This window comes from Erigeron canadensis, chromosome 2 (genome assembly GCF_010389155.1).
Source record: "Erigeron canadensis isolate Cc75 chromosome 2, C_canadensis_v1, whole genome shotgun sequence".
NCBI classification, from domain to species: domain Eukaryota; kingdom Viridiplantae; phylum Streptophyta; class Magnoliopsida; order Asterales; family Asteraceae; genus Erigeron; species Erigeron canadensis.
In genome coordinates, this window is record NC_057762.1 from 37,678,559 (window position 1) to 37,704,652 (window position 26,094).

The 26,094-nt window shown below is 32.5% G+C and overlaps 3 protein-coding genes across 3 annotated transcripts; 1 reads left to right on the top strand and 2 right to left on the bottom strand.

Moving 5' to 3' along the window:
* Positions 1-235: 235 nt before the first annotated feature.
* LOC122588203 (glutathione S-transferase T3-like) lies at positions 236-1,455 on the bottom strand. The gene is made up of 3 exons (XM_043760328.1): positions 1,101-1,455; positions 500-770; positions 236-347 (listed from the first exon to the last, which is right to left on the bottom strand). The coding sequence occupies exons 1-3, from the start codon at positions 1,453-1,455 to the stop codon at positions 236-238; spliced, it is 738 nt and encodes a 245-aa protein (XP_043616263.1).
* A 4,337-nt stretch (positions 1,456-5,792) lies between these two features.
* LOC122588730 (transmembrane protein 50 homolog) lies at positions 5,793-8,446 on the top strand. The gene is made up of 4 exons (XM_043760903.1): positions 5,793-6,101; positions 6,197-6,284; positions 7,631-7,783; positions 8,268-8,446. Exons 1-4 carry the CDS (start codon positions 5,969-5,971, stop codon positions 8,299-8,301), a joined length of 408 nt encoding a protein of 135 aa, XP_043616838.1. The 5' UTR covers positions 5,793-5,968; the 3' UTR covers positions 8,302-8,446.
* A 960-nt stretch (positions 8,447-9,406) lies between these two features.
* LOC122588706 (mitogen-activated protein kinase kinase kinase 1-like) lies at positions 9,407-14,614 on the bottom strand. Its single transcript, XM_043760875.1, has 9 exons — positions 13,493-14,614; positions 13,316-13,400; positions 13,122-13,184; positions 12,090-12,247; positions 11,363-11,435; positions 11,222-11,281; positions 10,980-11,090; positions 10,059-10,301; positions 9,407-9,702 (listed from the first exon to the last, which is right to left on the bottom strand). Exons 1-8 carry the CDS (start codon positions 14,329-14,331, stop codon positions 10,089-10,091), a joined length of 1,602 nt encoding a protein of 533 aa, XP_043616810.1. The 5' UTR covers positions 14,332-14,614; the 3' UTR covers positions 9,407-9,702; positions 10,059-10,088.
* Between the last annotated feature and the right edge of the window lie 11,480 nt (positions 14,615-26,094).

Below are 26,094 nucleotides of genomic sequence, written 5' to 3' on the forward strand. Positions count from 1 at the left end.
TTTTCTTCGAGCTCATATCAAACAACTTATCCAACTTTTTCGCTATTCCTTTAAACGTATCCACATACTTACCCTTTCCTTTCCCCTTGCCTCCCGAGCTCGACCCGCCTTCCCCTCTCGACGCTTTTTTTGATGCGTCCCTACCAATCGGCCGTTCTTGATACACCGGCTCCTCATCATTATCACCCAACTCTTCAAACGAGTTAAGGTCAAAATTGACCATAGCATCCGACCCTTAACTAGCCACTGGATCGGTGGGTGATGAAGTCTTCGACCTTTTGGCCGTGGGTTGACAGAGATTGGTCCTCACAGTGTTTTTGTCCACGAGATAAAACTTCAAACTATACCTATATGTATATATATATTTAAAAGATAATTAGACATAATAAAAAGTAATATATATATATATATATTAAACATAATTAAACATAATAAAAAGTAATATATATATATATATATATTAAACATAATTAAACTTAATAAAAAGTAATATATATACCTAATTTTGCTCCAAATTGATGAATACAGAAATGGCTTGCGATAAGTTCCTTCATACTCTTCGTTGGCCTTTCTAACACGGTCTAAATCGTTTTCCCCACTTGCATGACCGATTCGAGTATAGATTTGGTTGAAGTTTTGAATAATTGGACGTATCTTCCTCCATTTCGCACTCACAACTTCGGGGTCACGGTAATCTTTCGGCTTTTCTTCTAATGTCGCCAAAGCCTCCATTATTCGTGACCAATATACCCCCTTTTTTTGATAATTTCCTACAATAAAGAACCGAACACAAATAATATTTTTTAAAAAAACTGTTTTTTTTTTAAAACTCGGCTGTTTTTTTTTAATTGTTTTTCTTTTAAAAAAATTACCGAAATAGATTTAAAAAAAAAAAACTAAAACAGTTTTTGTTTAATAAAAAAAAAAACAAAACAGATTTTTTAAAAAAATATGTTTTTAACACATATTTAAAAAAACAAAATACTAAAACAGTGTTTTCTTTTTTTTAAAAAAAAAAATACCGAAATAGGTTTTTTTTTTAAATGGACATATTTTTAAAAAATATATATATATACTAGTATGCGTAAAAAGAAAAATACCACATTCCGGGTCTTCGGTCACCGATAGCCAAACCGTAGTTAAATTAATTTCTTCCGGTGGTAACCACGTTTGTTGGACATTTCTTGGTCGTGGTTCGTCTTCGCCGACCACTTTTTTCCTATGCCGCCTTGGTTTTGATGGTTGAGGAGGTGGTTGTGTCTCTTGAACAATATCATCATCTTGAGAATCTTGTGTCGGTGGTGGAGTATCAACTAGCCTTTGACGATCAAAAAAAGAACCGGGAGTGTTTTGTTGGCTAGAGGACCTACCAAAAGTTTCATGTTGCCTTGAACCACCCATACCTATACCTGGACCCATACCCATACCCGGACCCATACCCATGCCCATACCCATTTGTTGATTTGTGGACAAATGTTGAATCAATTGAAAAAGTTGTGGGTTGTTGAGTAAACTAAGGTCGTTCATCATATCGGGTTGTTGATTTGGGTTGTTTGGACGCTAAGTACGATTACCTGGGTTAAAAGGATTGTTGTTGAAGTTGTTGGGAAACATTTTAGATAAAAAAAAATGAAGAAGATGGAAGGATAAAAAATGAAGAAGAAAGGTGTGTGTGTGTGTGAAATGTAAAAAGGAAAATGAATGAAAAAGAGGTAAAGTAATTAATGAAAAAGAGAAAAAAAATTATTTTTTTTAAATGCTAGTCAAAACTAGCCGATGGGGTATTAAAGTGCATCGGTCAATGTGCAGGTCAAAGGGGAGGAGGGCGACCCAGCTGGGTCGGGCGAGATGGGTGTCGGCCGACGGGGGTGGTGTGCGGGGCGACGATGGGAGACAAAGGGCGACGATCGGTGGGAGTTGGTTCCACTCCGTTTAGTCTTAGTTGTAAAAGTTATTTTGAAACACATTTGTGTACAATGTCATATCGGAAATTTCACTTTAAAACGAAACTAATAATAACTTGAACTTGTTTAAATCATGGAGTAAAAATGTTATTTATCACTATTCTTTTGGTATTGAATTTCATAACTTTTGACGGTGTATTGTATCTCAAAACCTCTCTAAGTAATATTGAGTGCTATTTTACTTTATTTTACTTCATAATTAATACCTGTATAATGAATTAATTTCGTGCAACAACTAATGAATAGATATATAAATCATGTATCTGCATAAATAAATATCGTGTGCAAATAATTTCCAACATATAATGACGAAAAACATGTTATAGAATAGATTTTCTAAAATGAGTTAAACTATTTATAAACGAGCATATGACCCGCGCGTTGCGGCGGAATTTAGTTTTATGAGTGACAATTTGTTATATGGGTAGATATGGTAATTTAGTGTTGTAGTGTGTGGAGAGACATTTTTGAAACCATAAATATGGTGAAAGGGGGTTTTTTGAAAAAAAATATGCTTAATTTTTTAAGACATACCACAAATAATATCTTAAAATGCTTTATAAAAGAGTATAGATTACCTGACTTCAACTTACTAAAAAAACTTTAATAAAATTGAGCATAAAGGAGTTCGAATTAAAATTAAATAAGATAGTGATATATTTACAAACAATTTTTCTTAGACCTACAACAAATATATATATCTTAGTATATAAACGAGAATGATACCTGTGCATTGTGGCGTTAATAGAGATGATGGTGGGGCGGTGATGTAATGGCAGTGGCGGCGGCGATGACGGTGATGTGGTGATCAACCTGATAGGCTTTGCCCATCGGATTTAAAAATTCGTCGAAAGTATATCGAATGACCACTCTAATGTGAAAACATTAATTTTTAAAAACACTCATATAATTTTTATAATTTATCGATTTACTGTTTTTGAGATAAAAGATTTTGAATGAATTAGAATAATAAAATGATTTATGGAGGAGAGAGGAAAAAAAATGATTGGTTGAAATTTGAGGAGAGAGAAATGGTATTATAGTTATTTAGGTAAATATTAAATAGATAAGAGGGACATTTTGAAAAAATAAATATTGAAACTTAAAATCAATTTTGAAAATTTAAATTTAAAGTTAAATATCCAAAAGAAATCTGCTTTATAATATATTATAGATAAATATAAATATAAATATCTATAATATAACTAAAAGAGAGGGTTAGGGGTACACTTGACACCCTTAATCCTCCTCCTTTAGCCTAATACTCCCTCCTTATTAATCCTCAATTTTTTACTATATATTTAATAAAAAATGGCCGAGCGTTAATAAAAAAAAATCTTTATTATTATTATTATTATTATTATTATTATTATTATTATTATATATATATAGAAAAACCCTTCACATATTCTCAACCTTAAGAAAAAACCTATGGCAAAAAAAGGTATGATCGACTAACAAAAAGGTTTTTTTATTTATATATATTCTGTTCATATTTAATTATTATTTATTATTTATTATTTAATATTGAATTCTTATGTTATTGTTATAATTATCTTTTTAATTTAGTTTGTTGTTTTCGTCAACAACAAAAAATTAGACTACATTAGTTCATCTTGAAGATCCTAAGCCAACACATGTTAACCATCATCTACGACTCCGTGTTGTGCATGTATGGACTGTTTCGGAGTGGAACAACCCAAAGAAAATCAAAATGTTTGAGATGGTCTTTGTTGATGAATTAGTATGTATTTTTCAAATTATATACTATATATTTTTTCTTTCTCCTTTTATTAAACTAAAGTTGGAAAAAAAATGGTAAACTGAAATCAATATTTATATGGTGTTAATTTTCATATGTTTCTTCTTTAGTTTGCGTATTGATTAAGTTATGATATTGGTCATACACTTTTTGTTTCTCTTTTTATTTAACTAAAGTTGGAAGAAAAAAAAAGGTAATTGGAATGAATATTTATATGGATTTAATTTTCATATGTTTCTGTTTAGCTTTCGTATTCATTAAGTTTTGATGTTGGTCATACACTTTTTGTTTCATAATTATTATAAGATTTATATATCTTGAGAGTTAAGACTACCCGTCCAATGGACATACATGATCACTAATATAATATAAAACTGTATAAAGCAATGACCGTCATAAATGATGAAATGAATAAAAATATCATGGATTTATCACTATCTTATAGATTAGAAAATGTTACGGATTTAGGATTTTCATGTTTGATCCAAGTCTTTTATCAATTGAGGTTGGAGGGAGTGGGAGTCGGGTATGTGTAACCCGATCGGCTACACCACTCCTTTCGTTCGGGTAAGAATCAGGTAACAACATTCGGGTATGAAATCGGGCTAAGTAACCGATCTTGGGTAAGAACTTCCAACGTTCGAATTCGTGGGTCCCCCCCCCCCCCTCAACGGCTCGTTTGACCAGAATTAAAAAAAAAAAAAAAATTTTTCCTCTCCTGAAACAACTTCTTCTTCTTCTATATATATATATATATATATACACACCTATATGCATATTTTTCTTCACCACCATTTCTACTTCTTCACCACCCACCATGGAAACACCAAGAGGTAACAAACGAAACCCACCACTGAATCGTCATCAACCACCACCACCACCACCGAATCATCATCAACCACCACCACCACCGAATTGGCTACCACCACCCAATCGGTACTATACACCACCACCACCATCCACCCACTACTCCCAGACACACCAATAACAATACTATACGCCACAATCTGATAGTCCAGCCTACGGCTACAACATGGGTCCACCGCCAATAGTCGAACCACATCACATTGAACTTGCACAATCAAGCGACTTTGGTGCTTTTGATGATCTCGCCAGTGACGACGTTGTACCTGAAACTCCAAATTCAACTCCATCCGCAACTCCAACCGGTTTGAATATACACCACATGTTTCCATTTTGTGTTTATGTAGTTTCGTGCAAAGGGAAGTGGATGCAATGACTTGGATATTACGACGACCGCTTTGTCCAATTACCACCAAGAAGGTTTCTCTAATATTGTAGGAATGAGAATCCCGACGTCTAGTAGATCTTCAAAGAGAAAGTCATCGGATTTTGAAGAAGCAAGCAACGACAATGTACTACCCGACATGAATGAAGACCCTTGCCGCCAAGAAAGATGAAAAAGAAGAAAGTTGCATCGTCCTCAAGATCGGCGACAAGTGTGGCCGATGAACTCACGAACTACGCACAAAGGAGGACACGGTATATGGAGATTAAGGAGGAGAAGGAAGATTTGGCGAAGCGTTTGATGGCTACACAACTCGATGGGGAAATGTTCAAGAACCGCCAACATGAATGGAAGGTGTTTAAGGAGCCGCTTGATGACATTGTCGATCCCGTCTTGTTGGAATGCGTTTTAGAGGAAAAACGCGCCCTCGGTAAAAAAAACGGGTGACCATGTAATTTTTAATTTTTATTTGAAGTATTATGTGTTGAACTATTTATTTTTTAGACAATTGTGGTTTGTATGTTTTTTTTATTTAAATATGAATGTAATGTTTGTTGTATGTTTTATTTGTTAAATGTTTTTGTATTTATATTTATATAGTTTAATTATATGTAATAAGAAAATAAAAAAAATGAAAAATAAAATAAAATTGGGTAAGATTGAATATGTATTACCAGTTATTTGGGTAAGAATTAGATAGTGATGAGTTAAAATATTTTAGATGAATTAGGTATGATAAGAGGTTCTCGCTCCTATTTGAGTAGTTGTAAAGTAAAAAAAAAAAAAATTACGTCTAGGGTAGTAAAGTAGTGCCTTGGCCCGGCCATTACATTACAGATCAACAAACAACAGACGCACACTTCACAAATAATTGATCCTAAATAAATACTCAATAAACCCCGGATCAATTTCTCGTGAAACCAACCCTATACATATATTTAGATATATACTAGATAGATAGATACAGATATAGAATAGAATCCATCTCCCAAAATGGATTTGTCAGAATTGATGGCTATATTCGGACCAGGTGTCGCCGGAGCTGTATTCGGAGCAGGCTGGTGGTTTTGGGTTGACGCCGTCGTTTGCAGCTCCGTTAAAGTCTCCTTTCTTCATTACCTTCCAGGTTAGGGTTTCCTTTTTTTTTTTTTTCTTTTTTAAAACTTATTTACTTCTAATTTAATTAATTTTAATGTAAAAAAATGGTAATGGATTTGGCAGGAATATTTGCATCCTTAGCTGCTTTGATGTTTAATTGTGTTCGAAGAGAAGATATCGATTACTCTCCCTACGAAGAAGGTGAATGGAGGTTTGTAAATATATATATATATATATCTTTTGTTAATTTGTTTATAATAATTATACCAATTATTGATACTTGTGTGGTATTTTTTTTAAATATTTATGTGATCTGTTTGTACTGTTTGATCGATAGATATGTGCCGCGTTGATCGTCCCTTAGATGAAATTTACATTACCTTGAGTATTATTAATGTCTTTCACAGTGTGTGGAACATAGCTCATTATTCATAATGTTTGACATTGGACACGTATTACTGGCACCAAGGATTGTATATTTCTTGGGTGGTCAAGGTCTTAAAAACATGAAACGGATACCTGTGTTATAGTTGTAACAATGGTAAATATTTTATCCCGGGTGATGCGTTGTTTTTTTGGTTTAGTCTTGCAGGTTCAATCTAGTAGGGCTGATTTTTCATTGCTTCGAAAATGACATGTATTTACACTCTTTAGGCTGGTTTTCGTAAACAAGGACCACTGAGCGCTGTCAAAGTTAAAGCTTAATAGTTTATTTGAAGGCATATCCTTTTACCAAAGAATATGGTTTAGGTTCTAACTCTTAGGCATAGCTCTGCCAAATGACAGTGCATCATTTTAGTGTTGGCTGGCTATTGCTAGATTAGCAAAGAACTTGTAAATTGAACAAATATCACGAGACTTTACGAATAACTGTAAAGCACTAATACCTAAATAAAATATCATCTCTATCATTTGATGTTTCTACTTACTTCCAACCATGTAAAATGTCTGTGTGGTTAATTAACCCCATACCCAGCTTCTGGTGGGAACGGGAGCCGTTGTTTTTGTTGTTGTCATCAATTAACATGATGTCATGAACTAAACTCATGCACTAGATTACGTCACCCATATGTTTTTCATGAGCTTAAAGCAAAAAAGATAGGGACTTAGTGTAAACAACTATTAGTAGGAAAATATATATGTTGCCCATATGCTTCCACATGTGCAACTTTGCCATCATACGGCTTAATATAACCAGAGCATATAGATGTTCTCTTGATGCATTATAGGTTTTGGCACATCTGCTCCGACATTCTCTTTCTTTGCTCCGCATCTCTCTCTGGCATTAACTTCAGGTGAAATGCATATGACAGATAGTCAACAATGAAGTTGATTACATAATACCATTTTGTATATATTTTGTTATTCATCTTCTAAGTTGATGCAAGTTATTGGCTGGATTTCAGGGTTAGATACATAGCTATTAAATTCCATTTAGGTTGAAGTTGCATATCATATGTTTCAGTTAATATTGTAATTTAGTGAGTTCTCGGTGTTCTATCTAACATGTGCTTGATTTTCCACAAACATCTTATGTCTGAGTTGTGAAATATGCAGGTTGAAGCTTTGGCTTTTCCTGGCTTATGTTGTGTCCTTTGTCTCGTTGGCAGCATCAGTAGGGTTGTTGATACAAGATGCACTCGTGCCTGAAGGCCCGTCAGCTTGGACAGGAACGGCTGGTGTTTTGCAGTGTGTGCTTGTGTTGATTAGGTAAGGCTTCTTTTTCGTTTAATGATTTTGTGCACCGTCTCACATTTCACCAATAAGATATGTAGGTTCACAAAAGTTGTAGAGGTGGCAATTTCACGAATAGGTTTGTTCGGGTTATGTTTTATTTTTGACAAGTAAAAAGATAGTTTAGAAGGAAATGGGTTGCATAGGTTAGACATGACGAAAGCCCAAAGTGTATCTTTTGTACTTAAGCCCAAACCCTTTTTGTTAAAAAAATTCTATTACTACTGCGATATAATGATTTTTGTGAAGTTATATTTGACACCCTAATAATCTATAAATGTTCTTTAAAAACTTGGACAAAAAGTGACTCAGGTAAACCTGCTAGACACTTTCCAGAAAAATACCTATTTTGACTCATTATACTGTTACCAACCCGACCCACCCATTTTGCCACCTCACACTTTATTAAAGCATGACATTTGAGAAGAATGTTTTCCTTAACTTTAAATGTTGTATGCAGCGGGCTTGTATATTGGACATCTCATTCAGAGTAAGGGGAGTGAATTCCAAAGTGTCATTTGTGAGTTTGGATTATCGTCTTTGTTAAGTCACTCTTGTACATGTCTATCTTCATGATCCAAGTAAACTGTATGGGATTGTAAAACACAGGTTCTAAAGTTTAAAAGTGATTGACCAAAATATCTATTATGTTTCCTCCTGCTGAATGGTTAATGAGCTTTTCACTATTGTGCAACGATATTATGTCGCATGTTGTAGATGTAAGCAAACAGGTTCACATGCAGATGTCATTTCTAAAAGGTAGAAGTTTGTGTTAGAAACTGATGATTACTTTTTGGTACAAGCTTTACAAGGTTTTTGGTGATCAGGAAGTTGATTGAATACATTTCTAACAATGAAAATGATATTGCCTAGCCTTGTTAGCGACTACATTCATGCTTTTGTTTAATCACTATATTTATATGATTGCAGGGCGTCTAATGTGAACGCTATGACACATCTGTTGCGTATATAACTGTATGAGTTTATTACAAGTTTAATAATCATCATAATTGAACTTGTACTCCATAGGAAGGCATTCTTGAACTTGGATTGATCAAGTTATTGACAAGTTATCTACGACAGCTTATAAAACTTTATTACTTTAATCTGAATATAATATATGATATATAAACAAATCAATTTCGAGTGGTTGACCACTTGACCGTATGTTACATAAAAACCGTCAAGTACTTTCTTAAGGGCTTGGCTCAAAGGTGATCACTTATATCATTATCGCTGCAAAATGAAAGATTCCAAACTTTATCTTGTGAACGACATAAAAATCTTAGTATGTAAAAAAGAATCATATCCATTCCATGCGTGTATAACAATAGATTTAATCTGTGTGGACTTGGTAGACCAAAGAAAAGAAGAGCAACTAAATATACAATGGGAACAAAAGCAGATTCAATACCTTTATGCATGCATACATGATACATGCAACTAAATGTTCTTACATATACAAAACCTTTCTCACAAAAGTCAAAACCATAACAAAATGTTGTAACTTGAATGATAGTAACTTATTCCTAAGCTAGAGATGACAAAAATAGATTTCATCAATGTTTAATTTGTCTATTAGAATAGTGAAGAATGGTGTACTTAAAAAAAATCAATGATTCTTAATCATCACTTCATCAAACATAATCTTACTGTTGTTCTCTTTACATTTCAAACTAAACCTAATAATATAAACTATTTGTCATCCAAAAATAAATAAAAAAATTGATATACAAACTAGACAACAATGCCAAAGCCACTCGTAACCCAGATATAGAAGAAACAAAATCTTCAGCATGGGACACCAATAAAGAAATATGTTCCCATAACAACTTCAATGAGACAGAATTGAAGTAGTCATCCCAACCTGATGCTGGCTGATTCAGCTATTGCATCTGTCATGTAAAAGCCATAAAAGGACATGTCAACATGTATATATGTGGCACATCATGCAGTGATGCAGAGCCGTGCAAGAAAGATTAACCACTAAGTTAAATTTTAAGAGTGTGAGTTTCAAATGATAACGCCAACTCTATGGGGCATGTGAATTATCTTATATCTCCCAACATATGTATTTGCCCTTTTGGAATGTTTGTAGATATATGAATGTCTTATCACAAGTTAGACACAAGTCATGAGCAAATTTTTCAACTAAACCTTTTCTAGAAGTGTATAGATGTATGCCATACATATATACAAATTCTAAACCAAGTACAAGCACAAAGATATTTTTCGAGAGGAATTTATTTACCTCATTCTTGTTTGACTCTAATATATGATATTAACGTTGCTGTTTCCAGGATTGTCCAGGCGAATAGTCCAAGATAGACGGAAGTGGCCTTCTGACAAACGGATGGTCCAAGAGTTGAGTTGCAGTTGGACGATCCCTTGGATTAACTTGAAAGCACTGACGTATGAAATCCCTTGCTTCTTTAGAAATGGAATCCGGAACAGGTGGAGCAATGCCGCTTCCAATTCTAAATAACGCAGCCATCTGTTCATCACAACAATAACATGCTGTCAGATATCATTTTTCCCATTATGTTCATAAACATGATTCGATTCTAGAATATTCAAAGATAAAAAGTATTTTTACCATAATTAAAAAGGTCTTTGATTGAAAAAATTAAATTAGAAAAAGATGCTCCGAAAATTCAACAGCCCCTCTTATCATAAATTAGTTATATGAAATTCCAACCCTATCCTTCACAAATTTATTAAGGCCCAACAAGGAAACAAAACACAAGTACAGTATTTCTTGGTTACATTTTCAGATCCACTGGTTCAACTGACAACTTTAAACTTCAGATGTTGTAACCATCAAATTGAGACAGACAATGACAGCTTGATACAATACCTATACATAGAGTGCAGAGTGCTCGAATTCTAATGAAAATCGGGCCACAAAGTCGCATCTTTTCATATGGTGTTAAGTAATACCATATTCAACTAAGTACATAAACAGAATTAACATTTTATATATCAGAGAAAATCAATACATCTTTTCTATGCATACTAGGTTCTATGTAAATCAATGATCAAAAACAAAAGAACCACTTGCATCTGACTAGAGATTGTAGCAGGTGCCTGATTAAATTACACAATTTTTAAAATAACAGATAAACATATGCCTAGCAAGTGATATGTTGAGTGATAGAGAAAAGATACATACACATTCCATTGGGGAATACGGTATCCGACGCGTCAACATCTCCAATACAGTGCAACCAAGGCTCCATATGTCTGCTGCAAGTCCATACCCCTGATTTTTTTGATTAACAACCTACAAAGTTGGTCCAATCAAAAAGAAATTAGTGCCTTGGGACATCTAACAAAGAAAAGCGTTTTGCACATTGAAAAATTATATATCCTCTCATGTGAGGGGAAAAAAAAAGAGCACATATTGAGACATACCTCAGGAGCCATCCAGAATGCAGTTCCCTTGCAAGATTTCACATCATTGAACTTAGCAGCCTGTACAAGACGGTGAATGGTTAAGAGGGAAGACAGAGCTATTATGGCAAGCACAAAAGTAATTTAATTGAAGATTGGGACCTTTGCCAACCCAAAATCTGCAAGTTTCACTGATCCATTAGCATCAACCAATATGTTTGCACATTTTACATCCCTAAAAAAATAAGAACGAAGAATTGGACATTAAGAAAACCCACTTTAATAGGATGCTAGAAGTTCACAGATCCTTTGTAAATCTATAGAATCAGTAGGCAGTGAAACAAAACTATACATCACATGGGTGAAATCTGACTCAATCTAATATGACAATGAAATAAACAAAAGAACCATTAATTTCTTTTTGAGTAGAGAGGATGTGGCAAGTTAAAGTATAGCATTAATGGTGTCTGTATATTAGCCCATGAGAGAGAAATGGTAAAATGCGATAAGTTTTAACATGAGCTATGATTTAAGTTGCACATTCCAAATTCCTAGATATTTACCAGAGACTACACTAGCAAAATGCTAAATCTCCTAATAACATCGACTTCACGGCTTATACATGTACAGTTCACGCTCAATAGCATATGCCACTTAATCCTACTGAATATTATCATAATAGTATCTCCAAATTTCAATAAAGAAATAATAGTTTCAAAGAAATTCTACTTGTGTGCTTCTTTTCTCTCCATCATGTACATGTATAAGCCTCAAGAACAAACACCAGCATGAGTTCTTTTTTCTTAAAGCCATGTAGTTCACATAAAGCTTAATAAACATGATATACATAGAACCTAGTATGCAAGGAACAGGTGTTCAGTTGCAGTACCTGTGGACCACACTACGATCATGTAGATACTTCAGACCATGTAAGATTTGCCGTGTATATGAGGAAACTTGACAGTCTTGAAGATGATATCTCTGATAGAGACTTAAAAGGGAACCTTTTGTTACAAGCTCAAGAAATATATACAGCTTTGACTCGTCCTGCAAGGCACATAGTAAAATACGCATAAACTTCCTTAGCTATACAAGAATATCTTGAAGTAGCGACTTATTTATTATACAAAAACTATGTAAAAGTGTCTAAGTTGGCAAACAATAGATACAATTACTCCATTAATTAAGAGAGGAGGCCCATTCAATATGCCCATACAGAAGATATATGATGCCCCACATGTAAAACTTAAAATAAAAAGAAAGAAATCAATCACTTACTTTCCCTATTTCGGTATCTTGTTTTTAAGTAAATGATTCTTAGCACTCATTTGTAGATATAATATAAGATTTTGAACTGAAATTCTAAAATCTACAACATACTAATGAAAACTACTAGTAATTACTTTTCTTTTAAGCTTCACATAGCATATGAGGTATTCTATAAAAAGATACCTATAAAGGGTCTCAAAATTCTTAGCTACACCCTAAATTTGTCTGTACTCTGGAATTGGAAACGGATTTGGAAAGTCACCCACATATCTGCCTACACCCATCTTTTAACATCCTAAATCAAGAAAGGTGAGACCATGCCTCAATGGAACCCATTCTTTTTATATTATTCCTACAGATCTAGAAATAAAAGATAGACATGAGGCGAGAAATTGCTCTCATAATTTAACCTTTGAATGGTAATTTAGTAGAAATAACTGTCCTACCAAACTGAAGATTCGATCAGATCACTAATGATGTCACTGCCAAAACATTCATAAAGTAAATTACAACCCTGAGGTTAACCTATGGTGATTGGTGAATAGACATAACGGATTGAGGTACCAAGGGTGAAGACATATCAATTATTATGCTATAATGAACAATCTAGGAAAACATCAGAGTGATGAATATAAAAGCACGGAAGCAATACCTTATCAGTCCCATGGTACCGTACTATGTTCTCATGCTCAAATTGACTTAAAAGAGCAATTTCCTGCACAAATAAAATGAGATCAGGATGCAGAAGTCAAGCAGCAGATAGTTGACATAGTGAAAGACACATTCAGAGAGATCATATACAACTAAACTGTGACATTGAAAAACGGTACCAGGCACAGGCTTTACCTGTTCAAGTTGGATTACGCTTTGCCTTCCAAGTTCCCCTTGATCAAGCAAAGAAACTTCCTTAACAGCAATAAAATAACCACCACTGCAAGAATAAAATATCAGTATAACAGTTAAGAAGCAATCACCTTTTTTGCGTGCGAAACATGATATAACAACTATATACAACACACTTACTCGCAAATTCCTTCATATACCGAACCAAACGATCCGCGGCCCAGAAGCTCACCCCTCTGCCATTGAGTAACCTTAATATGCCTAAATCTTCCATTGTTCGAAACACTCAACCCAAACCCATTCGGCGACATACTCGACGGAGGCTCCGTAGTAGTACTAGACGAATCATCATCATTAGAGGTCGTAAAAGAACAAGAGGCCGAAAGCGTCGTCCTCTCAAACCTATTCCTCACCTCCTCAACCTCCTCTTCTCCTCCTCCATCATCATCAAAACAACCTTCACCAGTACCAAACGCTTTCACACTATCCCATTCACATCCACCACCAGCAGCACCACCACTTAATTTCGCAATCGACGAATCCGGCGGCGCCAACACTGGCGGCCGTACACCTTTAATCCCATTCCCAACTCTCTTACCAACAATTTTATCTATCATTTCATCATTTTCATCAAACTTTACATTTTGTAAATTCAATCCAGAGGTAGAAACAACATCACAACTAGACCTAATTTTACTAGCTTCCCATGAATTAACATCAATACCAAAATCTTCAGGATTAGTTAAACCTAAGCTACGATATACAACATCAAGTTGATCTATATCACTTCCATCTATACGAAAGCTAGTCGGAAATAACTGTATATCAAGTGATTTATTATAACCTGATGTTGACTCGTAATCGGAAAATGATGACGTGGACGTCGCCTGAAAATCGTAATCGATGTTTTTCCGTGCATTCATACGTTCTAGCTTCGGCGTCTTCTTATTCTGATTCTTCTTCTTTTTTCTCCGTGAATCGCCGTCATTGATTACGAGAAATTGAGATAGACGATGCATAGATGGATATAGATACAGAGATCTGTAATGGTTTTGAGCTTGATTTCATGTAAGTTGAAAAATTAGGGTTTAGTAAAGGTGTTGGTTGACTTCTGGCGGTGGTCGTCGGAGGGAGAAAGAGAAGTAAACGCCGTCGTCAGGGAGTCGAGAGAGAAGAACGCGGTGTTTATGTGTGTGTGAGAGAGAGAGAGAATATGTATGTATATGCATGTATTCTATATCTATATTTGTGTGTGTGAGAGAGAGAGAGAGAGAAAGAATATCTGTATCATCAATTTAGATAACAAATTCAGTGAAGTTTCTTCCACATGGAAAAAAGCTTCCTGCTTTTAGTAGTACGGAATATTTTATCTTTTGCTGTACCGTAAATATAGGAGAACCTTTTTCATTTCATTTCTATTTACTCGTATATTTTTTGATGAGAGGATATCTATCTTTCCCGCACTCTAAACACGCATTTAACAAAAGTAAAAAATAAAAAAAAAATACTAATCAACAACAGAATAGATTGCTAGGGGTGTTTGGTATGATTGAATGGAAAGGGAAGAAAGGGAATGATAAAGACTTCTCTTGTTTGTTTGCAATGGAGAAAGAGAATGAGAAAGGAGAATCGAATTCATTCTCTCCATTCTCTACAAGTTGTAGATAATGGGTGAGAATGGAATTTTTTTTTTTTAAAGATATTATATGTAATAAATGTATTATTATTTAAAATTATCTTTTTTTATATATTCATTCTCTGTGGGTACCAAACAACGAAATCAATTTTCTTTCCAAATACTCATTCTCTTTCTCACTATTTTCATTCTCTATTACATTTCCATTTTCTATGATTCCTTCCTACCAAACACCCCCCTATATGCCTGATGCCTCTATGGTAATGGTAATTGTCCAGTTCAAAACTGTGAGCAAAATATAATTAGTGGAATTCATATGTCACATTTATATAGTTTTAAAAAGATTTTTAGGCTAATATTTAAGAGAATTAATCATTTTCTTTTACTAAATCTAAATTAATTGTTAACAAGTTTTTATCTTTAATAATCTATATATAATACTAAGAAACCACCAGAGCAAGTAAAAACGATGAGTTGCACTGCACCTTTATATATATTGAGCAAGTATATTCAACTCAACTCATGTGAGGTGTACATACACCAAAATTATTAATTATTAAAAGCTAATTATTAAGCATAAGATGAGTTATTGTTAGAAACTAAATACTATACATAAGTTATTTTAATTGTAAGTTAGATTACAATATCAATCAAAGTTTGATTTATAGCAGCTAATCCGTATTAAATAGTTACTTTAAGAGAAATGTTATGCATAAAACAACTTGTATTTTTCATATTAAAAGTCCACTCCCTGATTTTCATGATAAATGTACAAATAATTTATGCACCTTAAACACAGACTGTATTTAACAAACCCCTTATTTTAATTGTATGTTATATTAGAATATCAATCAAAGTTTGATTTATTGGAGCTAATCCGTATTAAAAAAGATGTAAACAATTAGATAATAGTCAATAATTTTGGGAGATACCATATATTTTATAACAAGTTAGTTGCAATCGTCACCATTGTTTAACGAGCTATTGACATTCGAATTGAGTTGAAATTGGTTAATGTTTTCAGAACCGGATCGGAAGACGAACCGGTCTCCTTACTGGTCACCGGTCGGATCGGTTGGACCGGATTAGAGAACCGGGTAACATTATAAGTCTAATAAACCTATATTACATATATAAAATTATAATATATAAATATAAATACATCACCCGCAACGTGTTTCATCTCCGTCAAAGGTTACAAGTAATGTGAGGCAATTCCGTAGACATCACCGCGAGTTAGAATCTCTTTTAAGCCAAAGTCAACGACCGGTTCGACTAGTTTTCTGATTCGACCGCCAGTTCCCGGTTCAACCACTAGTTCGAGTGCAGGACCGTTTTTACATTATAACTGGACCGTTATGTTTACCGGTTCCCGGCCCGACCGGTCCAACCGGTCGGTCCGGTCCGGTCGTGAAAACATTTACAAGTCTTAAAAGTTTTTTTTCCTAATGATTAATCTTCCTAACTAAACCTCTTCAAAATCTTTCTAACTATAAGATTATGACATGTGCCAAAATTAAAGAGTTGAGATTAGGAAAGAAAGTTAGTTGTAAGAACCCAAACCTTTTAAATTAAAATCGAAATTTTTTTTTCTTTTTTCACAACAGACTAATACTCCATATATTAGTCCACAACAGACTAATACCCCACATATTAGTCTACAACAGACTAATACTCCATATATTGTCCACAACAGACTAATACCCTACAAATTAGTCTACAACAGACTAATACTCCACATACTTCTGCAGAAACTCATTTTGACCCAAAAATTCATTTCCACATTTTAACAACTAATAAAACTAATCACAAACACATTTACAAACTTGTTAAAACCTACCACAATACAATTAATCCATCAACAACCATAATTTGAAAAGCAATTGACCAAGCATAACCATAAACAAATGTATCAAGATTAGATTAACCAAAAGGAGATGTATCAAGAGCCAACATGTATCAAAGGGATGTTCTACCCAAGTTACCCAAAATGCCAACCTTCTAAGATGGCAAGAACCTTCAACTTGTACTTCACTCTAAAACTTCCTTGCTCTTGCTATTACCAACTCCTATAAAAGAGTGAAACAACTAAAACGTAAGCAACGCTTAGTGAATGCATACACATATAATCATAACCAAGCTATGTAAACAATTGTGCATCAAGCACCACATAAAGCCTAGCAAGCTAGCCTTATCATTCATAACAAACATCACACATACATTTTCAACATGGCCATGGACAATTTGGCTAGTAGGAATTTACCCAACTACTAGCTCTTACATACAACATGACTAGTAGGAATTTACCCACCTACTAGTTCTTGCATGCAACATGACTAGTATGAATTTACCCACCTACTAGTTCTTTCAAACAATCAAACTATGGTTCATAGGAATTTACCCACCTATGACCTCTAATAACAAGAATATGATTATATGCATATACACTCACCTCAAACTTGGCTACTTAACACTACAAGGCTAATAGGTTCAACAAATTATTCTTCACCATCTAAACATAAATCACATACAAAGTATAAGCTTATATTCACCACTTGACTAGTTCAATCTAGTCATACCCAATCACTAACCTTTCTACACCCAAAACCCAACCCATTTGTCATTGAGTCTCATTTTCTTCAACAATAACACTAGATAGTTCAACCTACCATTTTCATCAACAATTCAATAACTAGTCAAAGTTCATCTTTTCTCATAAACTATAATTATCATATGAACTTATCAATTTCATAATCAAACTCATCACATAACTCAATGACAAACTAGGTTACCTAAGGAATTGGGGAAAAATCACCATAATTCAGTTTCTATCAAAAACCTCCAAATTGGTTCACTCCATGAACCATAATTTCTAATAAAGAAGGGAAATTAGGTTAGGGAATATAATTACCTCAAGGAATACAAGACAATTTAATTATTGAAATCACAAATTTCTTCTCCCCTTTTTTATTTTGATGAAATCGACCACCACCACACCAATAATCCCAAACCCTAACTTTTAATTCTTGAGAAATAAAGGATGGATTGATTCTAAAAGATGATTATTATTGATTATTAGCTTTGGATTAAAGATTGCAATTTATTTTTCTTTGGATTAGAATGAAAAGAGGGTAGGAGAGTGTAAGAGGAAATAATATGAGTCATAACTCAAACATGGCTGGCATCATTAGGAGATGCCACCCCCTTTTCTCACATGGTGGGTAATTTTACCCGCTATCCGCCAAAGTTCCAACTAAATTAACTCCCGTTCTAAAAACAAAATACTAGGAACTTATTTTTATGTCAAAACTACAAAAAAGGTTAATTTTTATTTACCTTAAAATATTGGGGTGTGACATTAGTAAAATACACATGTCATAATTTAAAAGTTTTAGGAGGATTAATCATTTTTTTTTAATGTCTATTCGACCATAAAATAGTCTTGTAAGAAAAAAAACCTCACACACATATCAACTTTAAGGTTCGAACATGTAACTTGTGAGAAAACTTCGATTTAGCTTTATTTGCATGACTTAGGAGCCTATTAGCCTAAACCACATATTTATTATGGGGAATGATTAATCCTCCTAATTCATTAGCCTAAAAATTCTCTTAATTTATTGGATGGTGACATGTGAAAATTCAAGGGGGGGATTAAGAGAGAAATTAAGTGAAATACACTTGTCACATTCATAAGGGGTTAGGAGGATTTTTAGGCTAAAATTTTAGAAGGATCAATCATTTTCCATTTATTATTAATGACATTATTACTTATAAATCTTTTATAAAGAGTGTATAGCTTTTATATATATATATAATCTTTGATTTGTTCAGAAAAGACACGAGAGACAGGAAAACATCTTTGAAATACTACTTACATTTTAAATATTAAAAAGTCTAAGTTTTAATGATATTTTTATTTACAACTTATTATGTTTTAACTCTTAATAATAGAAATCGATTAAATTATGATTTATAAAATAACTTAAGTTATTAGTTATTTAACATACATATAAAAATTAAAACTTAACTATATATATTTCAAATTTCTTATCTATATTAACTATCTATATCTATATCTCTAATACAAATTATTTCGAGAACCAATTCTCTTACAAGAACCATGAGAATTCTTAAAATATGTATTGGATCACATTATTTAAAGTTCATTTATATGTGAAACATTATAAAAATGTATGTTGTAGAAATTTTATTTCTCCAAAACCTTATATATAGTCATTTGTTCACATGTGATCAAAAACATGAACAAATTCATTCACAAATTCATAAAAGGCTATTTTGAAGGTTTTGAAAAAAAATTCTTCTACAACATATAATTTTATAACATTTCACATGTGAATGAACTTTAAAAACATATGATCCAATACAATATTTGAGAGTTCTCACAGTTTTTATAAAAAAGAAGGTTTCCAAAAAATATATATATACTAGGTCTTTTACCCGCACGATGTGCGGTTGCTTAAAAGTATAGTTGAATTAAGTCGGCTAAAAGTTTAGAATGTCAACAATTATTAGTAAGTTATTTTTGCGTTTTATATACACTAATAAAAACTCATCTAAATATTATGTGGTGGCATCATGTATTCATACGTTTAACTTGTAGTTTTTGATGATAATTTATCAGTTTAAAGAAAGTTTTCACAATCTTAAAACCCTTCAGATTTTATCATGTTAACTATAACATTTGTTACTTGAAATCATATAAATTTTAACAAATCAATTGATATTCTGTTGCAGTTGTGATTTTATTAACTAAATAAAATGGTGCTTGTTTTTAGTTAAAAAGAAGATTTGATATTTAATATGACTGGTAATTGTTGTTAAAAAGAAATATGCCTAATTAATAATCAAAAACTACCTTTTAAATATCTTTTTATTTTTGCATAAAAATAATTGTCATTGAAGTTTACGATTTCTTTTATAACTTTATAAGATAAATAATTTTATTTAATTGTCAAAGAACTGATATGATGTACCTAATTGCTATTTGAATGACAAGTTAACTCAAGAAGATGATGTTCTTAAGCTAACATTAAAAATAACATCATAAATAAAGTAAAAAGCAAAACAAAAATTAAGTAACAATATTAAGAAAACATGGTTATGGTCTTATGGATGTCTCCATCTTACTAAAACATGAGGAAAAAGAAAATCAAAATATACTATGCAAGACAACAAAAAATTCTAAAATAACTTAGATAATATAAACGAACCTTAGGATCGAAAACAAATTCTTTTTGTGTTTTAGAAAGTGAATCTTTTGGTAGGAAGAAAATTTTAAGAAATTTATTATGAATATATATTGTGATTTGAAAGTGATCGAGTTTTACAATTGAAAACATATATTAGAGATATTTATTATTAAATAATATTGTAAAAAAATTATAAAGATGACATATAAACTTTTATCCCATGTGTCAATTTTAAAAAATAACTTTAAATTGAAGATGCCTTTAAAAAGCTAGGTTTCCTACTGTTTTAATATGTATATATATATACACACTACTATGGATACTCCTAAACTTTTTATATTTCACTTTTGCTCCCTATCATAATACCTTTTGCCTTTTGTGTATTTCATTTCAATCCTATAAATTTCTATTTTATTAACTTTTATCCCCATCAAAGTTTTCATTTTCATTTTTTACACCAAGCTTTTGGGTTTTTATGTTTCTGTCAAGCAACTTTAACACAATTACTTCTACTAGTATAATACTTCTGTTGTCCTTCAAAAAAAAAAAATTTTACTCAACTACGGTTTTACGTTTAAACATTTGGTTTTGACTATTTTTTTCTGTTTCATTATTTAACGTTCATGTAACATTCAAAACACTAATTTAGTTATTGTTTATGTTTTATACATCTTATTATTCTTTTATAATTTTTTTTATTATTATTATTGCTACATGTTTAGTTGTCTTTTTTTAAGAAAAAGTTTCTACCTTTAACTTTTACCCCACGTCAAAGTTTTCGTTTTCATTTTCTTGACACTAAACTTTTGAGTTCTAATGTTTTCATCAGATAACTTCACACAGTTATGGTTTTACCTTTAAACTATTTTCATCCATCTTTTTATATATATAACGTTTATAGTTACGTCTTACGTTCATGTAACATTTAAAATATTAATATAGTTATTGTTTATGTATCTATACATCTTATTATTTTAAAAAAATAAATTATTGTTATTATTACAAACTTAGTTGCTTTTTAAAGTTTGAGTTGCAATATTATTGGATATAAATTTAGGTCCAAAACTTTATTGTGTAAATGCGTATGGCACGGCAACGCACGAGTATAAATAATTTGTTAGTTCTAAATGAATACAAATTGACATAATACATATATCAGTTCATTCTATTCCAAACGATTAATTAACATAGCATTAAAGTTAGTCAAAGAAATAAACTATTCCTTATTTTCAAACTTTTGTCTAGACTATGGCCATCAAGACAATCATTGATATTAGTCAATATAATTAACTTTTAATCTTGCATTCGACCATTCCCCATTTGACCACTAAAGCCAACTTAACTATAAAATACATGCTAGTTGACCCACTAAGGACAACCTTTTTCTTGATCAATCATTTAGATTAAGGATGAGTATTTGGTTTTTGGTGGTGTTTAGTTAAGTTCAAAAAAAAACAATCATTTTTAATTTTTAAAACTTCAAACTATATGTGTTTGGTTTAGATCGACTCCTATGCAAGTCCTTACCAATAGTCACACCTTTTATATTTCTCATATTATTTTTAAATCATTTGTTCTATTTAGTACTTAACACTAGAAAAAACACTTGCGCGATGCTGCGGGATTTTTTTTCAAACCTAAATAACTACCATGTATAAAAATATCCGCTAAGCCTAGTAATAGTTTTATATCCCAATTAAAATTCTATTTACAAAAGAATTAAACATGTGAAAGCATGGGGTTGACAAGGAAAAGCAAACAACCGAAAGTTATGTAATAAAAACCCACTCTTAAAAAAATGCGAGAGTGAAGATTGAGGCCGACAAAAAAAAGCAAACAAACGAAAGAAAAACCTCAAGGGTAAAAACATACATGTGTGTTAAAAAAATGTAAGAGTGAAGTTTGAGGCTGACAAAAAAAAAAGCAAAAAAAAAGAAAGAAAAGCCTCCGGGGTAAAACCTTACATATGTGAAAGTTATGTGATAAAAACATGATAACACAAAAAGTTTGGTGTCTAAAATATAAAATTGAAAACTTAAGTGAGGTTAAAGTATAAAAATAAAAAGTTTAAAAAGTAAAAAATTGAAAACTTTAAGTGAGGTTAGATTATAAAAATTAAAAGTATAAAAGGTAAAATTGTAAAAAGAAAAAGCCAAAAGTGTAAATAATATATGAGTAGTAACTTATGCATAGAATGTTGTAAATAATATATTGGTTTTAAGTATATAATAAATTAGTACTAATTTAATATATACCCATGCGTGTTGTACGGTCGGCTTATAATTATGTATATTTGTATTTCTATTTATCTATAACAAACTTTATATATCTATTTACTATATAGATATTTTTTTTTGAAAGGTGAATTTCGCTTGAAACTTCGTGTCGCGATTCGACAACGAGAAATCTAGCATACGTTGTTTTAACCGGGTCCGCGCTAGAGAGCTCTCTCGAAGTAGAAATGCCTATATCAAGTACCCAATGGAGGAAAACCCCCTACTAATCCGTCCGAAAGCACGACGATTAATAGGGGTAAACCCTCCCCCCCCCCCCCTCCGACTTGAACCTGAGTATATTCAAGTCAAGCCCTCATAGAAGGACTACCTTATATCTCAAAGTCGATGGAATGATGATTCAAACCTAAGACCTATATGTCATCAGGGGAACTCCAAACCACTACACCAACTTATCATTGATTAATGTATAAATAATTGAATGCAAGTTTAAACATTTTTAATTGATAATATTTTCATCTTTGCTTAATTTGGATACACTATAAACACGATTCCCCTTTTCGTTTTCGTAATTCTAGTCAGTAACTTTAAAAACAAACGTGCACTTCTTCCCCACTATGTCATCTAATTCATCGGGGAATTCAGCTGAGTCCCAGTCGTATTAGCACGCAACTGATACACACTTGCATGAATTAGTTTTTTAAGATCTCTTTCAAATAGCAAAAACATAGTAGACCCCCAATTCGCTTACCACACGTACTTGAACTTTGTATATGTTATAGATGATTTTGTTAACTTTTTTAGTTCACCTTTAAAATATGGTTTTTTTCAAATAACACCTTTGTGAAAGGTTGGAACAATAAATGTTATGCTTTACAAAGGTTAAAAATGTTATAAGGGTGGGGGAGGGCTTCCTCACTCCTCCCCTCCCCTCCCTGAATTTTCTTCTCCTCCCTTCCCCTCCCCTAATGCTAAGAGCACCTCGCCATCTCTAGCCTCCCCTTCCCACCCTTTTTTATTTAATTTAATTTCTATCTATTTTATTTAAAATAATAACTAAAATATTTTATTTAATAATTTAAAAATACAACTTAAAACACATAATCATTTTTATTCTAAATAATAAATAAACCTAATTTTAAATAATAGTATTAGTAGTAGTAATAATAATAATATATTGTATAAAAAACAAAACAAAAAAAGATTATGAACTAGTATTATATATAGTCTAAACTTTAGGGGTATACGTTGTAAAATTGAATTTAATTAATAATATATATATATAGAGGGTCACGTCTTCTTCCCATTCCTGCACTGCAACATATAGATATAGATATTTATATGTATATATACATAAAAACTTAAAAAAAAAAGCAACGGTCATCAATCGGCACCACAACCGGCACTACTGTGCCCAACTCGCTCCCCACCCAACCGGTACCGGGGGTCGGCGCGGTGTGCCAACCGGTACCGGCCCGGTACCGGTTTCCTCCCCTCCCCACTCCATCCAGCCTAAAAAGTTACCTAGGAATTAGTGAGGTAGCATTAGGTCCATCTTGTCGGCAATTCCATTTATTGTTAACTCAAGTGATAAATCACGAAAAATAAAACAAAGTATATAAATCAATCAACCTAAATCTAATCATATGGTTTTAGCAGAACATAATTACAAAAACTAATAAATAAATTATATGCAAAACATAAATAATTAAACAGAAGATAGCATGAATGTTTTAACAAAAAGTATTAACTATTTTCTCGAACATAAAAAATTAATGATATGAAAAAATTAATAGTGGAATAAATTTTCAAAATAAAGTTTACAAAATTAAATGCATTTTGATTCAACGTCAAATCATCAAGAAGTTTAGTTAAAAAAAAATTGAAACCTTAGGCAGGATGGAGTACCAGTCGGGTACTCATCGGGTATGTCATGCCCGATCGTCTACACCATGGAGGGTGTTCGGGTAAGGCCCGATCGGCTACACCATCGAGTAGTGAAACCGATGTTGGGTAAGGATTTTGGAACGTTGGAAGCCAGTGGGTCTCCCCCCCCCCCCCCCAAACGGTTTGATCTGAATTTTCTTAAAAAAATATTTATAATCCACTTTTTTACCTTTTCACCCATAAAAACCATATTCTTCTTCCAATTTTTATACCACAACTTTCATTTTCACCCAATTTTTATTTACTCCACAACTTCCTTTCAACCAAAATCACTACAATGGACCTTCGTGATTGTAAAATGGCTATCCAAACTCACCTAAATTACGACTCCAAACACCTCTCAGATGTGAATAACGTCATTCAGGGCGTTTCTAAGAACAAAGCGGCTTACGAAGCCGCAATCAACTGACTTACTGCCCTGGGTTATGCACATAACACTGCGGAGAATGAGCATCTTGTATATCTTCGACAGAACATCGACTGGCTGAATCAAGTTATTTTTCAGCTAAACGCCGCTTCTTCAACATTGACTTGGACGCTAGACCACGGGGTATTCTCGCAAGCCAATGTGGGTGGTGGTCAGGATGTACCTTACTACTCTGACCCGGGGGAGGAGTACGTTTCTCCTCTACCAGGCGCGACCGCCGAGTCTCCTGAGCGCTACCACTACATTTACCGCAATGACGATGCCAACACTGTTGACTCGGATTATTCCGAGTGTTAGTTTAAGTTTTAATTATATAGTTTTATTTAAGTGTTTAAGTTTAAGTTGTTTAGTTATATTTAAGTATTTTAGTTTTATTTATGTATTGTGGTTTTAAGTTAAATGAAATTATGTTTTATGTTTATATGGTTTTAATTATATGTATTAAAATTAAATGAAAAAGAAAATGAAATTGGGTAAGAATTGGGTATGTATTGCAAGTGATTTGGGTAAGGATTGAGTAGAATTGGGTAGTTGTGAGTTGGATAGTTTTGATTGTAAGATGAATTGGGTAAAAATTATGTAGCCTCCACCCTTATGAAAACACACATTCAAATATTACGATAAGAAAACGTGCTAATTGACATATAATTAGATAATAATAAGAAAACATGGTGTTATTGTTAAAGACTAAAATATAGATGTCGGCCTATTTAATTTATTTGACTAAAAAGACATTTACCACTTAAAGACAGTGCCATATGTCGTTAAATAAGGATTACAATCTTATTTTAGTTTATTGATAAAATATCAATAAGGTTTTCTATAGTTACTGTTCTTAGTTGACCCCGTTGAAAAAGTTGTCAAAAATTTTAAATCATACAAGGACAAAAACTTTAGGGATGTTTGGCTATTTCATTTTTTGCTTTTCTAAAAGCAACTTATTGATTATGTTATCTAAGCTTGTAAACTATTTGGCTTGTGTATCTTATGAAGCTTTTGAATAAATTCTCTTTAATTTACATAGAAGCTAAAAAAGCTTCACAAGAATAGCATCTGAAAAAAAAGCTTATATAAACATAAAAGTATAAGATTGAATACTTACCCAAACACTTAATCTAGCTTTTTCTAGACGAAATAAGCTAAAAAGGTATAAATAACACACACATACCAAAAAAAATACACACATTCCCTTTGTTGCCATCCGTAAAGAAGACTTGGACATGGTTAATCTTTACATTCTAGCATTTGCCATTTCTAATACTTTTAACTTTAGAGTTAATTGTAAAATTGGTCCATGTGGTTTACACACTTTAATAATGGAGTCC